Raw genomic sequence first — 17,337 nt, forward strand, 5'->3', positions numbered from 1 at the left:
AGCAGAGTAGACAAATGCCTTTTTACCCAGCTCTGTACAGATGAACGGCACAAAGAGGAACAAATGCTCATTCGATCGCAGACAATAAGAATCAACACTTCTTCTTGTTGTTAAACTACAATTATAGGAAGGCAATAGTCCAGTGTTTTTCAACCCTGGGGTGGGGACCCCACTTGGGGTCGCCTGGAATTCAAATGGGGTCGCCTGAAATTTCTAGGAATTGAAAAAAATAAAAATAAAAACTTACTAATAAAAAATCTATGGTGAGTTGACAGAGACAATCCCAGTCCATAACAGACATGACAAACTGTGAAGCTGAAACTGAAGCACTGTGGTTCTGTTTATCTGTCAAATGTTCGTTGTGGTCAGTTTCAGATGCTGCAGCTCTTTCATAATTCATAGTTTGAGTTCTTGTTTGTTCAGTATTAATTGTCAGCCTTGTAAATCCAAGCTGGACTGACTGTACATATCCTGACCAAGGAAAAGAAAATTCTCACTTTGTGCAGTAATCTACACCTGGCTTTTCTGCCTCCGTCCATAATAACATACATTATATAGACTAAATTTCAAATCCGTATTTATATATGTGTATTTATTTATTTATTTATTTATATTTGTAACCATTGCACTACATCACACCAAACCATATTTGCACTATCCTTTTTAAACACTTTTTAATTCAAATTTATATGACTGTTTTACGTGTATGTGTATGTTTATGTGTATGTTTTATGCTGCTGATAACACTGTGAATTTCCCCATTGTGGGATCAATAAAGGAATATCTTATCTTACCTTACCTTACCTTACCTTACCTTACCTTACCTTACCTTACCTTAAATGTCCCCTACAATTAACGTTTATTTGCAACATAGTATAGCAAACTATTACATGATCAAAAACAAATACATTTTAGTCAAAAACATCTCAGTTTTGAATGTCTGGGGTCGCCAGAAATTTGTGATGTTAAAATGGGGTCACGAGCAAAAAAAAGTTGGGAACCACTGCAATAGTCCAAGTATGGCCTTATAAATAAAGGTGCATCAGTGTCCCAGCCTCCTAGTGGACAGGACAGGCCAACCCACTCTGGAATATAAACCACAATGATGTGTCATGGCTTTAGAATTAGTAATAAACCTCAGAAAAGCATGATAAACTGTGTCAACCATATGAAGACATTTGGACGATGCATTCATATGAAGTAGATCTCCACAATATAACACCGATAAAAAAGTGGCAGTGACGAGGCGCTTTTTTACATCAAAAGAAAAACACAGCTTATTTTGAAAGTAAAAGCCCAGTTTAAGTTTTAACTTCTTTACCAGGTTTGCAATGTGGGGTCTGAAAATGAGGGAGTCATCAATCAAGACACCAAGATACTTATACACATAAACCACTAAAATTTGAGTGGGATATGTTATGTAACGTGAGCGCACACACGTGAAAATGTTTGGGCACACACAACAGGGAACGAGGAGCTCCGGTGCACACATGCATGAAGATGAACACACATTCTGTCACTGCTTTGTGCATTACATTAAAGACGATTACAACGTGCTGATAAAAGAGGGATACTTACAGACACAAAGCATGAGGGCCGAGCTTGTACTTCAGCCACACCGACTCCAGCATGTGTCTGATGAGCTCCAGCTGAACACAAACACACACAGAATAACACATGTTAGCGCTTAGGGAAAGAGATGCTCGATTAGATTCAAATGAGATGTTTTTTTCCTCGACGTGCACCTATTGTCGCAGGTCTGTTACAAGAGATTGTGCACATCAAACACAAGCATCAACCTCACAGTGCTAAAAACAATTTCAGTGTAGGATTTCTCTTTTTCTGCAGGAATGTGTTTCTGTGGGTTTGAAGGAACATATGTTTTACTGTATGTTCAGTTTCCTCACTTCCCTGTTTTTTGGGGGGGTTTTTGTATAATTTTATTTATGGATTTTCAACAGCATAACATGGAAGCATCATACAATGTGTACATTTCTACTGTCTTTTTATGTTTATTTTTATGTTTATGCATTTGGCAGATGCTTTTTTCCAAAGCTTTTTTGCTTTTTTACAGGGGAAAACCAATCAAATCACTCAATCAATCAAATTTTATTTATATAGCGCCAGATCACAACGAAAAAGTTATCGCATGACACTTTATATATAGAGTTGGTCAAAACCAGACTCTAAGCCAATTTACAGAAACCCAACAGAATCTTTACAATTTTTAAACAAAAGTCCCCACTCCCACTTAAATGTAAACATAAACATGTAAATGTATCTACCAAAAGACATCCGGATTATTAACAGGAGGCATATAGCATTTACACAAAGTCTAGATGTGAAAACATTCATTCATTTTCTGAACCCGCTTTATCTTCACTAGGGTCACGGGGGTCGCTTGGAGCCTATCCCAGCTACATAGGGGCGAAGGCGGTACACCCTGGACAAGTCGCCAGTTCATCACAGGGCTGAACATATAGAGACAAACAGTCACTCTCACATTCACACCTATGGGCAATTTAGATTAACCAATCAGTGCATGTCTTTGGATGGTGGGAGGAAGCCGGAGTACCCGGAGAGAACCCACGCAGACACGGGGAGAACATGCAAACTCCACACAGAAAGGTCCCACCCCCCGTCGACTGGTGCTGGAATCGAACCCAGGACCTTCTTGCTGTGAGGCACGAGTGCTAACCACTGCACCACCGTGTCGCCCAGATGTGAAAACATCGCAAAAGCAAAACTAAATAAATAAAATAAGAATAAATAGATAATTGTACATATATATATATATATATATATATATATATATATATATATATATATATATATATATATATATATATATATATATATATATAAAAACAATGACAGAAATAAAATATGTACCCTACCTACACTTATCCAGGTGATGAGCGGTGATTTGGTGTTAAAGTCATGATATATTACTCATTCTATAAGTTTCTGTGAATTTTAGAAAAGGCCACCATGCTTTATAGAATTTTGCAGTTGATCCTGCTAACGTACATCTCATCTTCTCCATATGTAAAAACCTCATAATGTCAAAAATCCTCACTTCCCTGTTTTATTCCTACTTCCCATTTTCATTTCCACTGAAAATGAGCAACACATTCGATGAGTCTATGAGCAAGCACACATGCACGCACACGCCCACGTCATTTCGCCACACATCTGTCAGCTTTTGGTATTATTCTAATGCACTTGACTTTCTGCAACACTGTGCAATATATTGAACACGCTCATTCCGACTTAACTGTATGACCGCTCTATCATCTGCTGGAGAATAACAGGAAAAAGAACAGCTTAATTCATATCCTGCACATCAGTAGGAAACTGTCATCCTTTCCCTGCACGCTCCAACCTCTTGTGAACTCTGGATGGGAATTTCAATTAGTTTCACCAGCCAAAAATTAAAGAAGTATCAGAGACGGACGGAATAATAATATAAACCAATTTTGTATATTTTACATAGTTTTTTTTATTTTTAGTCTTGATGCTTTTTTAATGTGTTTGTTTATACTGGATCATGCTGAAATAATAGTCTAACTCCCTGACTGTCAGTTGCTAAAAAAATTGTGACAATAATACAATCTTTTTTTCTTTTTTTTTTTTTTTAATTCTGTATTTGTTACACTGAATTTGTTTTAAGGTTTAATAACTTGGCAATGTTTGTCAGCATCTCTGAGCAGATGAAAAAATATAACCTAGAAGAGCTAAAAGCTGCAGTTTGACAGTAAACATATGTTTCACTCATTAGCTTAATTTGAAAAACGGATGTTGTTTGGAAAAAGGTGGCGACTCCTCAAGATAAATGAATTATTCAAAGTTTGATTTCTTTTGTTCACAACTAACCTGTGGTGCTTGTTCTTGACTTAATGATATGGAGTTAAGATGTTTTGTTTTTTGTTTTTTTGTTTTTTACAGATGAAAAAAGATTCAAATAAAAGGCAAAACAAGTGATTTAAAGCCCTAGATTCATACTCTGTAATTCCTGTGTGGCTTCCCATTAGAATAAAATCTAGAATCAGCTATTTGTCTTAATGAGACTTGGCTTGACAAAGACACTGGATTTACTTAATGTGGGTCCCCCGCTGAGAAAAAGTTTAATAACCTTGGGTATAGAATAACTTTTCTGCAGCATAATTAAAAATATATCAGGCTATTTCAATGCAGTGCATTACGTTTAATTTGTATTCTTGCTTTTAGTAGACTCATTCATATTCAGCTATTAGCAGGTTGTTCTTTGCTCTGACATTGGCTGAGTTATAAAAGGAAATATCTCAGTTGTCTATAGCAACAGGGGTGGGAAATAAATAATTATGACAATAATGTACTGTAGAGCTGTAATCTGTCATAACAGAACTTCCCTGGTTCTTAAAAACTGTAATCTATTTCACCCCCAACTTCTCCCCTGTGTCAACGCAGCCATTAGTCTCAATGAGCGCCGACAAAAGAGGGAGATGTTCTTTATTTGTGCAAAGGAAGTCAGCCTTCTTCTGAACGGTGCCATCCACTGTTCTTTAAGAGTGAGTCAGCTGGATGTAGAAGCACATCAGTTGGCAGCTGAGTTAGTCAGCTGTTCTTTAAGTAAAAGCCCCTCAAGGCTGTTCTTAGGGGTTCCTGCGTGAGTGTGTTTTAATAAGTCCAGCTCCCGGGATGAAAAGTTTTCCATTTTCACTGAGCTGAATAAATGCGATGCAATGTCAAAGTGATTATAGACACACCTACACTATTTCTATTAAACCCTGCTTTCACTTCTCTTCAAGTTTGAAGTCTGGGGTTAAAACTTATGAGTGTGTCGCACTGAACTGAGCCGTCGACCGATTCAGCAGAGTGCGAGGACGATGTCTTTGGTCTTTTTTATTCTGTCGTTTGCAATTCCAAGGAGTCCCAAAACATAGTGCATCCTGCTTTCTATTCAATTCCAGCCTTACCCTTGGCCTGATTTAATACTGTTGTGTTGATATATGCTGTATGTCTGCTTTCAGCGGCTCCTCGCTGTGAAGGGATTTACCTCCTAGGAATACTAAAGACTGACTTCACCAAATGCTTCTATAGGGTATGGAGGCTAGAAGTGTTGACGTTTTTCCATTTGCTTTTGTCAATCCCACCTGCTCTACTTTGGGAGGCGGAGGGAGTATGTGTTCATCAGTGATGTAATGTCTTTAATACAAGACTGAAACAGTGACCTGATGTTTTACTGCATCGTCTTTGCAGTGAAGAGCACACACACACACACACAGACACACACACCTCTGAACTCTGTTAACCATTTTGCTAAAGTGGAAAAAACCTTCTGCCTACTGAGTGATCCTCACTGTGAGAGTCACTTAACCTTACCATAGAAAGAGTAAGGGGAAACATTAAATAAACATAACTTCAGGAACTATGCACTTTTGAGAAATGGGTTCACGGGGATGCACAGAACTCCAGGACCTCTCTTTATCTCTGACCAACCAACACACACACACACACACACACACACAACGAAAACATATACAAACCAGTTTGGCTACGTAATTGACAACCAGGGAGTCGATCTTCTTCTTCCCCAGTCGAGGCAGGTGTCTGTTGAGATGATCTCGAAGCTTGTCAACAGTCTACAGTGGAGAAAAAAAAAAAAAAAGCAGCACACATTATTTTCTGTGCATGTGTGTGCATGAGACTTTATGTGTGTATCTTAGGCATACTTTGCTGTGCACTCAGCAGGGTCAAATTGAGTTCATCTTGACTTTTCCCTTGACTACAGTGTCCCAAAATTAGTAAAGAGAGGAGAAGAGGAGAGGAGACCTGTGGATGCAAGAAATGGAAGAGCAGAACAACAGAAGAAGAGGAGTGAAGGTCTAAAAACAGTGTCAAACTGTCAGAATGACCTGACATCATTTGGGAAAGAGGAGAGAGAGACAAAGACAGCAGGGAGTGAACAAAAAAAGAAGGAAATGGATGGAATGAAGGAGGAGGACAAAGGAGGAGGAGGTACACTACTGTCGTACTTGGTCGTTATTGAAAATGAAAATCTGTTAACTAACTTACCTAGTTAAATACAAGTTAAATAAATAAAGCTGTAAAAGTTTTAGACCACTTTTCACTTTGTTGTTTTTGTAGGGTTGAAATGAGTGCACATATTTATTTTCTCTCTTTTCTTCAGATACAAAATGAAATTAAAATAAACATGTACAGCCTCAAAAGACTCACAAAAAACTTAACTAAATGGGTTCTAAATGTTAATGTCACTACTCAATGTGACCTCTGACCCCGTGACAAGAAACAATACAAACAGTTAGAAATATCTGACGTGTGTTGAATGAAACCTGGTATAAAACATCAGAAAATTAATGAAATAAATCTCATATTTTCTGAACAAAGGGGTTAAAGACATGTTAAGAGTAAAGGGAGGTCACACTAAATACTACCACTTTGACTTATAGAAGCTGTTTTTTCCCTGAAACTCTTGTTTTTACTGCTGTACATACTTCACATATATCCAGACTGAGAAATGCAGACTGTAAGTGTGGTCATTAGAACTTTACTGAACCTATAAAAACTAATGTTAGTCCAGGACTTGTGAGTAGTACTATATGAAAGAAAGACAAAAGATAAAGGAAAAAGAGGCAAAGATGTAGACAGAGTGACAAGAGGGCTGGGTCATTCTAAGAATAGCTTCAACTATCTAACTGAACTCTATTAAATTGAAGCTCTTTACGGCTATGCTGAGCACACGGAAAGCTGGATAAGAAATTGTCCATCAAAATGAGTACATAAAAAAACGTAGGGCTGAGACCTTAAGATACCCTTAAAGTGTTGAGTCATCTGAAGCATAACTTGAAAAGATGGCTGTCATCATTTTACTATGGATCTACAGTCGCGGAAAAAATTATTAAACCATCAAAAGTCATCAAAAACATTGGTTATGCAATCAAGTAGTAACTCCTGTGTGTATCATGTGACTAAAACAGACAGAAAAGAAAACATGGAATGCCTAAAAGCACTGTTTTTGTCAGTACAATGCCATGGATATTGATGCAAGAACTGAAGTAATTTTGGCTATTATCAAGAAAACATGGAAATGGATAGATATCAGCTCTGAAATTAAACTCCTATGAGCTATTTTTGTTGTTATCATTATATTTGTCCAAAGCAGTGTACCTTTAGTTGTACCAGGCATTAAAATGAACAAGAAATTGAAGAAAAAAAGGGGTGGTCTAATTATTTTTTTCCGTGACTGTATATTGGCTGATGTATTAACCCAAGGTGGGGTAAACATTCAGATTCAGATTCAGAAAACTTTATTTATCCCATACAGGCAATTCATTTGCAGCTTACCACAGACATCAGCCCACATCCAAAGTGCAATGTGACAAACATGCAGTGTGTAGCCTTAACAACTCCATATCACATACTTAACTAGAAGCACTCGGAGAGCGCAGACCTCCGCCAAGGCTGATCAGTGGCCCCCCCCGTGGGCCCCCCCACCCCCGATCACCACCAAAATTTAATCATTTCTTCCTTATCCCATTTCCAACAAACCCTGAAAATTTCATCCAAATCTGTCCATAACTTTTTGAGTTATGTTGCACACTAACGGACAGACAAACAATCAAACAAACAGACAGACAAACAAACAAACCCTGGCAAAAACATAACCTCCTTGGCGGAGGTAACAATGTATGGTGTATGTTTTATTTTTGTATTTGTGTATAAATAATGCACTTTATACTTATGCACTTTGTCCAAGTGAGTGTCGGTTGATCTATGGGGGCACCTGTCTTTTTATTACTCTTTTTCATGCAATTTTTCATTTTGTTTTTTACTTTGTACTGTCTTTTATGTATTTTTATGCTGAGCTCTTGCAACTCGTTTTCCAATGCAAATGGCAAATAAACTGATTCTGATAAACAAATCAGCGTAGAGATAGAAGATCATTGAAAGCAACTACAAATAAATGCATTTAAATAACTAGAAAAGCACTGTGGAGTGCAGACATCCGCCAAGGCAGATCCCCCTAACCCCTCCCCCCAATCACCACCAAAATTTAATCATTTGTTCCTTGTGCCAGTATCAACATTTCCTGAAAATTTCATGAAAATCCGTCCATAACTTTTTGAGGTATCTTGCTAACAAACAAACAAACAAACAAACAAAAAAAAACCTGGCAAAAACATAACCTCCTTGGCAGAGGTAATCAACAATAAATAATCAACAAACACCAATGCAGACCACCAACCACCGATTCACCATCATCAGAGGCTCAGACATGTTTTAGATCAACAGTCCTGGTGGCTTATGTCTCACAGGAGGAATTTTACAAGAAAAAAGCTTCACTGTTCACTTTCTCTGCCTGGGTTGAACCTCCTACCTGCTGTGATCTTCCAATGTTTTTAAGAGTCAGTTTTACTTCAAACCACAGATCATAACCTGAGATCATAACCTGCTGACTTCTAAACATCCCAGTCGTAGCTAAATCTGGGTCTTTTACCTGAATCAAAATATCAAATAGCAGTAGTACTACGTTAGAGATTGCACAGTAAATTTAAAACACTCTCAGTTTGTCCAGAAATAGAGCTTGACATGAGCACTGGCTCAAAGTCGGCATTCATATTCATGTCTAGGGTGTTGGATAGAATTGAGGCCAGGGCTTTGTGCATGCCAAACCAGTTCCTTCAAATTTACAAAATATTTTCTTTATGGGTCTGACTTTGTGTACAAGGTCATTGTCACATTTAAAGAGGAAAGTTCTCCTTTAACTGTTCCCACAAATGAGGAGCCATTCCTTTGGCTTCAGTGTGATCATAGATTTAAAATGCTCCTTCATTCTAAATAAGGGGGATTTCTGTGTGTGTATGAATTTCACGCAGTCATTGACCGGTTCCAGCTCCTCTCACTCTCTCACCAGGCCTATGAGCACCCTCTGTTGGTGGTCCTCCTCCTGGAAAAGCGGCACCAGCTTCTTATCTAGAACAGACCAGGCAATAGTGTGAATACACACATAAAAGACGAATTTGAAGAAACCTTTGATGCTGTAGCTGTGGTAGACTGAGCACTACAGGTAGCCTTAGGTGTGGAGATGTAAGATCATTAAACAGGTCATCAGTAGGAATGGAAGAAAACGAAATCTCTGACTTGTTTATGACTTTAATAAAAAAAAAAAGACGATTGATCCTGTGACTTTAATGGATTCTTCTGGGGTGGCTTTTAAAATGCATCCCCAAGCTTGAGGGTTATGAGGCTGCAATTCTGCTGTGTGTGTGTGTGCATATATATGTGTGTTTTATGTGTCACACAAAAGCGCACCATGCTCCGACACGGTTACTTTAGATGAATTATTTCACACTTGCATACACACACTTTGCTTTTTGATCATTATTATACACATGCAAGAAGCGGGCTGTTTGATGCCATGGTAAAATATGTTACAGATATAAATAGGGCTCACAGAGAACAGTTCGCTGACTGTGCTGCCAGATTCACTGTACGCCCTTTAGCGGTTCAAAGTTGGGAGCTGTTTGAAATGTGCATGTTTTAGACATTTAGCTGATGCTCTCATCCTGAGTGAGGGATTTGTGCATCTCAAGACAGTGAGCCACTCATTGACATATACTGATTTTACTTCTATTAACCTCTGGCAGTTCCATTAATGGAAGTAGCATAGTACTAAAACAGAAAACAGGAACTGTTCTGCAACTTCACTGCTCCAAGGTTTGAAAATATAAAGACTATGCTCTCAATTTTCATAAAAAATGAAACATTTCAGCAATAACGGGCTGCAAATATAAATATCTGAAGCCATTATAATCAAAGATATAATTGTTTGTTAAAAAAAAATACACATTAAAATGTATCAAATCACAACCAATCAGCAACCTTGTAGACGGGTGTTGTTGAAAGAGAAAGGATTAAAATGCAGTGAGTGAATGTGAGGGAGGTTGTGGGTGTATGAGATCATGAATGTGAATTAATAGAGGTGCTGTCTTGCCGTTGACACAAAACAGCTGCAATGGAGTCATAAGAGACACCGAAAGAGAAAGGGAAGGGAAGTACCGAACTCCCCACTATTATATAATTCTTCACCTTTCTCCTTTTTTCCTACTTTCTTCCACTGCATTTTTCCCTGCTCTCGCTCTCCCTCCTCTCACCCTCCCCTTTTCTTCTCCACCTCTCTCTCCAAAGATAAATTAATGTGGTGGTTGTGTGCAGCTGAATTCTCCAGTGGGCATGAAGAATGCGACCTCAGAAGAACACACACAAAACCAAACAGGCTCGCACACACAACTGAGTTTTGAGCTCCATTATACACCAAGGTTTTGTTATTTATGACATTCACGGTCCTGTTTTTGTAAATCTGTGTGTGTTTTCAGGATCTTTATGTTTGGATGTGTGTTGAGAGTGGTGTCTTACCAAGACACCAGGTGTCCACCGTTGATAGAACTCTACAAAATAGAAAGAAAAGCTTTGTGTGAAAACAATCCCTCAAGCCAGCATTATAATAAGAGTCTTACTTTTTATGCTGTAAGCCGAGGTGCTGTAATGCTCCATTACTGCAGTCAGCAGCAAAACTATATCAAAACTCTAAAAGTTTGTAAGCAGGTGGAAAACTATGGCCTGAGGGAAGAAGAGCTAATTACGCACTGAAAGACTTTTGGTTTGATCCCAGAACAAACAGGACAGAGATGTTTTCAATTCATAGAATAAATTCAATTAGTCCAGACAGGTAAAGATAAGATGTAGACACATGATCAAGTCAATCAGAGGTGCATTACTAGTGTTATATCCTCCTGAGACCCAGGAAAGTGAACATTTTAGCTTTTTTACATTAAACAACTGTCTTGATTGGAAACTGTATAATGCAACAGTTTTTTCAGATACATTTTTTCATTGATTTGTTTATTTTTTAATGGAATGTCCTTTGCAATGGACAGCATTTTTTTAAGTAAAACTGTCAAACTTTTGTCCCCTAGAGAGGACAATAATGCATTGCTGGGTCTCAAGAGGGTTTAGCTAACAATGACAAGAGTGAGGATCAGATTTTGTGCGCTTAAAAAAAAAAAATCAAAAGGAAGAAAATGAGTAGACGTGGTGAAAGTGTTATGACAGAGAGCAGGAAAATAAAGCAACCATGCCATAAGACTGTAAAGTGAGCTGTTACATGTCCATAGTGAGTTGACAGAGAGCGGCTGTTTTTGTCCCTATTGCTCAGCGTTTCCCAAACTGGCTTAATTTGGTTTTTAATACTGTTAATAACATGTGACCCGTCTGCCATCCATAACTGTGCTCCACATTTCCTATTCATGCACGCCTGGGGAGAGAGTTCAAGGGTATATTTTTCAAGAGGTGATTACATTTTCTAAAGTCGATCTATTTAGGTTCCAGACTTGAACTGCTATGGAACTTATAATTAATATTTGCTGTCCTTTTTCCCCTGGCATATTATTCTAAGCCGAGAGCTGATTTATACCTAAAAAAAAAAAAGCATATAAGAACAGCTGCAACTCTGTGCGTTGCAGTCATTAAAAGGAAGTAAATAGATGATGTGTGGCAGTTTTGCAACTACCGTAATGTTGATGTTAAGTATAAATGAGAGACATGTCTACAAATAGTAAAATTCTGCTATTGTAGCACCTCATTAGCGCAAATAGTGTAACTTTTCACAGCACAGAGATGCAACTGAGCCTTTCCTCCCCTTAGTTTTAGGACTGAGGTTGTCGTAGTTTTCTTAACAAAGCCCTAGTGGGAGGTAGACCTACTTCTTTGTGTTCTCCTCAATGTGATTCATGTGGCTGGAGGGTCTCCTCTCGGACCTCTGAAACAAGCAACACTGTCACGGGAGGGCTGAAAATATGCTTTCATTGTTTCACCAAAAAAAACAAAACACTACTGATGTGCTGACAAGGATGCACACATTCTCTCATCTCACACATTACACAGTATCTTCAAATAATCACACTTCAGCTTAACATCCAGAATGAAAGTTTTGATTCTAATTTTAACTTATATCCACAAGAGGATTTTTCTTTTTTTTTTTTGTAGGAAATACACACACAAACATGCACCAAAATGTACCAGTTTATCCCAGTCAGCCTGTATGTGTGAGGTTCTGTATCTGGGATTGGGAACTGCTTCCAGATATTTTGTCCTGTCTGTGTTCCACTGCAGCTCTGGCCAGAAACCCTGGAGACTCCTGGCCTGCACGCACACACAAACACACAAACATAAACAACTAACACCACAGTGACACAGCAAGGACACTGCTGTAAAACAATGAGAAAAAAATGTATTGCGTAACGGTTTTTAAACAGTTTACGTAAAAACAGTGTTGTATATATGAATACTTCTTGAAAGTCTAAAGCATGGGTCGGCAATTTTTGCATTCTAAAGAGCCATTTTGGGACAGAAAAACAAAACTGTCTGGAGCCAAAAGATACCCTTATACCTTTCCTCAAACTGGTGACTGTTTAAGGAGCTCTTTAGGATCTATTTGTACAGATAATATGGAAAATAAATCAAAGTTTCAGTGCATTTACAAAACTCCAAAGAAATGACAAAACTAAAGAAAACTGGGATATTCGTTATTATTTTTGTTTGATGCAAAAATCAACTGGTAAGTCAACTTTCTTCGCAATGGAGAATACAGATGAATACCTTCAGTGTTATAGAATTTAAAAGTAATTTACTTTTGCTACTATTACAATTTTTTTTTTATTCATTTGGAGTAGAGTCGACATTTTTACAACTGCATAATATCAGAATCACTTTATTGCACTGGCAAAATGAGTACAAAAAAAGTGTTGTTCATTTCTATATGGTTGTTGACAAAGCTACACTGAGCCACTGGAAAAGGGCCCAAGAGCCATATGTGGCCCCAGAGCCACAGGTTGCCTACCCCTGGTCTAAAGGATGCACGATGGAGTCATTTATCCACATTTTACTACAAAAGCACCGAGACCATGTATTACAATATTATTACAAGCATACATGACATGATTGAGTCAGAGGATTTAATGGACTGTATATATTGTTGAATATAAACTCCTGTACTGAGCAATATGTTGTTACCTTTACATTGAATACACAGTCAACGTGCAGGTCAGTGGTGCATGTGACACCAGGGATCGCCGACAAACACACCGGAACATCCTACAACAAAGACAGACTTAGGTGGATGTGTCTGCAATACGGGTCACTACAAACAAAAATGTTTTTCCATCTTTGCATTTAATACAATATACTTGGAGTATATGACTGTCTGTATATGTTTGTGCTGTTGTGGGATTATACTTGTATATGTGTGATACCTTCTTGTCGAATACAGAGGAGTAGGGTAGAATTTTATCCAGGTTGAGAGACTTCTCATAGGTTATTCTGTACAAAGAGGCTGTGGATAAACAATGAAGCAAGGAACATGCCATAAGTAATCAAGTTAAGGTTCCTTACTTATTTTTAATCTGGTCAACATCATTTTCTTTACATACAGTAACACCCTAATAATAGGAATCCTGTATGTCAGAGCAGCACTGATAATATGCTAATTTATGCAGCAAGGTGCTCAAACATCTAATGTGATAATCTGCTCCCCAATGATGGCTGTTTTCTTCAGTCATATATTGTTCTTGAATTATTTTCTTCACAAAATTGCCAGACAGGCACACAGGGACATACAAATGTGTTGCTGCAGGTCTACTAGGATGCACACAAGGTTTTTCAAAAACATTCTTAAGAGTTTTTGTGCAAGCTACAAGTCTCCAAGGTCTCTGAATAACCACATTTATTGCCTTATCCAGACTCTCAAGAGCTGAGTGGGATGCCTGGTACAAGTCTGCAAGGAGAAATTTAAGAGGCAAACAGAGCTGATGAAAGAATTTGGTTTTGTGTATGAAAGATGTAAGCAGTCTTGTAACCGCACGGAGAAGGAGACATAAAAAGACAAGAGAGCAGAAAGACTCTTTCAAGAAGAAAGAGCGATAGTCAAGAGATTCATGTCGTCCTGCTTCAGCTGCCACTGACCTAGAATGAACTCCTGGATCTGATCAAACGATTCGAAGGCGTTCACATTGTCACTCAGCCATTCAATAATCTAGAAGAAGGAAACACGGAGGAGACAGGTGTCACAGTGTTGTGGAACAATGGATATAGTGCTGTTTACATCACAGGGTTATGAGAAAAATGAGTGAGGTTCTTACAGCCAAGCAGAGAACATATCACAGCTGAAACCTCTGCTGTGAGACCAAATCTCTCCCTGCCAGAGTCAGTTAAAGTCAAACACTCCAAAACATAAACAGAGCAGCAACAATGAGGAAGGAAATATGCAAAAGGAGTGGAAGAAGTTCATTTGCAGAGCATTTTCTTAGAACTACAAATGATGGTGAACAAAGCCAAAAGTGCCCAGAGCAAATCCCCTTTATTAAAGTCACAACTTTTGCGCTGCTGGCCCTATTAATAGAGTCTACAAAGAATTCAAAAGTAATGTGTGGTGTCCAATTTCCCAGTGCAAGCAGCACTAATGAAGCTGGTGACTCATTTAACCTCTAAAGAAAAATATATTACAGTCTATCAGAGCAGCTGGAGCATCTTAATATAGGTGTACTACTAATAAAGTCTGACTCAACCCACCTAAATATAAAACATGTCTTTTTTTTTTTGCTTTGTTTGACACCTGTCCTCTTTCTTCCCCTGTTTCAATAACCTCCCCATCTATCTTTTCTTCCATATCTTCTTCCATACGTCTCCCCACCTCCAACTCAGTATAGACATCCACCACCTTTACAGAGAAGTGCAGAAAATTGCAATCTCTACCTTCAATTATCCATTTCTCTGCAGTACATTCACTATCCTTAAGGGAAAATCTCAGGGTTACATTTGAATATACTGTAAGGTGCTGCATTCCGCATCCCCCCCCCCCTTTCTTCAACTCTGCCTCTTCCAAAATCCACTCTATCACTTTCTCAAGGAGAACATATTGATCTTGCAGCTGACTTTCTTACAAAAAACTCTGATGACAGAATTGAAGTTTCTATCAACTGTATGTTCACCTTTTAAAAAACACTGGATGGTAAAGTATGTTGTATGTTTTGTATATTAAACCTGCAAAAGTTCAATGATGGTACATTTTAAAACAATAACTTCACCAACAGTAAATCTCCTTTAAATGTCAGTGCTTCCACCTTCCACATCCCCCCTCCTGCCTCCATCTGTACCTTCAACTCCAGATTTGGGTCATTTCCCATGTAAACCAGCAGGCAGTGGAGGGCGGCCAGGCGCTGAGGGTCAGCCTTACTGCTGGGACACCTTGTGCAGTTGATGGGACATAGAGCAAATTTACATTTATACAACATAAGCATATATCAAGACAAAGCCACAAAGACAGATGGACATGCACACAACCAGCAGTCAAGTACTGTAGTGAGGGACATCTGCAGGATTAAAGCTTAAATGCAATGGGTGAAAACATAAGTGATTGTACAGAAAAAAAGTGCAAAAACCCACAGATTAACCTTTATTTACCAGAGTGGGTCAGTCCATGCTGTATGCTGGCTTGTCAGCAGATAACAAATTTATTTCAGGAAAACTGGCAGGTGTATGCCCACAAAAATAACTTCATTCCACCTGCCTTTTTCCTGTCTACTTCTATTCTCCTTTGCCTCCTTCATGTATATTAATACCACCCAACAGCTAACCCCAGTATATCCAGTCCTTGCCTTTCAGTGAAAAACTTATGAATCATGCTCACCTAGAAGGCAGGTCAGATCGCAGTATCTGCAGCAGGTAGGCAGGGCTGGGCTCAGCAGTGTGGATCCTCCCACTGACCAGGTCCAGCAGAGCGACGCTGGACTCTTCCTCTGAATGCAACACTGTGATGTTAGCTGTCTGGCACTGCACGCCCAGGTTCACTTCATGACCTTTACAGTGAGAGAGACAGAGAACATGACAAGGCAACATCCTGAAAATACTTGAATATGAACCCATGAAGACCCAATCATCTACTGTCGACCAAAACCATCTACTAATCTCAACTATTGATCCACTAATCCTATAAATACATGTAAATAATTGGTGTAAAATACAGTTTGTCATCTTTTCATGGTCATCAGATATGACCTGTTTGGATGTTCAGAGGCTCCGTAGTGAACGTGGAAACACTGTCATCTTCTACAACATTTATTCACCAGTAAAACCCATAGAGTTGGATCAATGGCAGTGGATGGAAATGCTTGGTTTATGTTCAGTTAATGGTATATTTTACTGAAAAATCACTTTTTCAACACGTTTCTCTGTTTTTGATATAATAACCATCAACTTTAATCTAAGCTTTTATGAACATCTACATGATCAGTAAATAAAATTTAGGAAAATACATGATTTTCATTGAAAAAACGCAAAACACAGAGGGTAATATTATAAATAAATGGTGATAAATCACTTTAAAAAAGTCAAATATGGAGAAAAAATATGTTGGAACTGCCACAAAAGTCACACTGGGTCCTTATAGATTAAGGCTACATGTATTTCAGCAGATAAATGAACTGATGAAGGTAGATATTTGCACATAAACCTTATCTTACCAGTGAGAAATAGGGAATGACAAAGCATCTCTTGCTGCCTGGTGTTGATACAGTGGAGGAAGTAACCCTGCATATAAACCAGGATGTAGTAACCTATATACAAAAATACCACATTAGCATCAGGGTATTTACTAGTATTCTGAACACATACGACATACACTCATTTGTATTATGTGTTTTAGTTTTGAGTGAAAACACAGGAAATGCTACTTTTGTTTAGTTACAAACCTCATAGATTGCTTGATTTTACAAGAGAGTGTGTGTGTGTGTGTGTTACTGTCTATTTCTGTTGTGCTATGACCTATGGGGATGAAGAGCGGATAGAGCTGCGCGGCTATCTCTGGCGACTGCTTGCTGCCCAAAGATACTCTGAATGTTTTGCTGCAGTCTGTAAGAAGTGAGACAAACAACACACTTTAAAGAAGTTCAACTCCACTGGCCACTTTAACCGAACTGATTTTTCACCTAGATAAAAGTAATAACACTGAAATATAATGATTATAGGCAGAGAGGGCAATAAATTAGCTATTGTACATAATTTATACACAAAACAACACACAGGACATGCACACACCTTTGTGAACTAAAACCAGAGTGTAGATCAGTTCCTTTTTGTCATTAGGAGGTTGGCTGTAGCACACACACATGCTTCCTGAAAGAGAAACACGTACAGTAATAAAGCAGATGGAGGCAGCCTGACAAGGAATCAGTTATTGCATGTTTTAATTTGAACATTTTGTCACACATTGAAAGTTGGAGT

General features: G+C 38.4%; 1 protein-coding gene across 1 annotated transcript in view; it reads right to left on the minus strand.

Moving 5' to 3' along the window:
• gsap (gamma-secretase activating protein) overlaps positions 1-17,337 on the minus strand; it is a 41,344-nt gene that overhangs the window by 18,994 nt on the left and 5,013 nt on the right. Inside the window, exons 13-26 of the mRNA XM_030148708.1 lie at positions 17,152-17,229; positions 16,879-16,965; positions 16,578-16,670; positions 15,746-15,914; positions 15,213-15,303; positions 14,023-14,092; positions 13,314-13,393; positions 13,075-13,155; positions 12,082-12,204; positions 11,766-11,821; positions 10,420-10,451; positions 8,915-8,976; positions 5,529-5,624; positions 1,579-1,649 (exon numbers count right to left, since the gene is read on the minus strand). Of these exons, the coding sequence (XP_030004568.1) occupies positions 1,579-1,649; positions 5,529-5,624; positions 8,915-8,976; positions 10,420-10,451; positions 11,766-11,821; positions 12,082-12,204; positions 13,075-13,155; positions 13,314-13,393; positions 14,023-14,092; positions 15,213-15,303; positions 15,746-15,914; positions 16,578-16,670; positions 16,879-16,965; positions 17,152-17,229 (1,189 nt within the window). The remainder of the gene's footprint in view (positions 1-1,578; positions 1,650-5,528; positions 5,625-8,914; positions 8,977-10,419; positions 10,452-11,765; positions 11,822-12,081; positions 12,205-13,074; positions 13,156-13,313; positions 13,394-14,022; positions 14,093-15,212; positions 15,304-15,745; positions 15,915-16,577; positions 16,671-16,878; positions 16,966-17,151; positions 17,230-17,337) is intronic.

This window comes from Sphaeramia orbicularis, chromosome 12 (genome assembly GCF_902148855.1).
Source record: "Sphaeramia orbicularis chromosome 12, fSphaOr1.1, whole genome shotgun sequence".
Classification (NCBI taxonomy): domain Eukaryota; kingdom Metazoa; phylum Chordata; class Actinopteri; order Kurtiformes; family Apogonidae; genus Sphaeramia; species Sphaeramia orbicularis.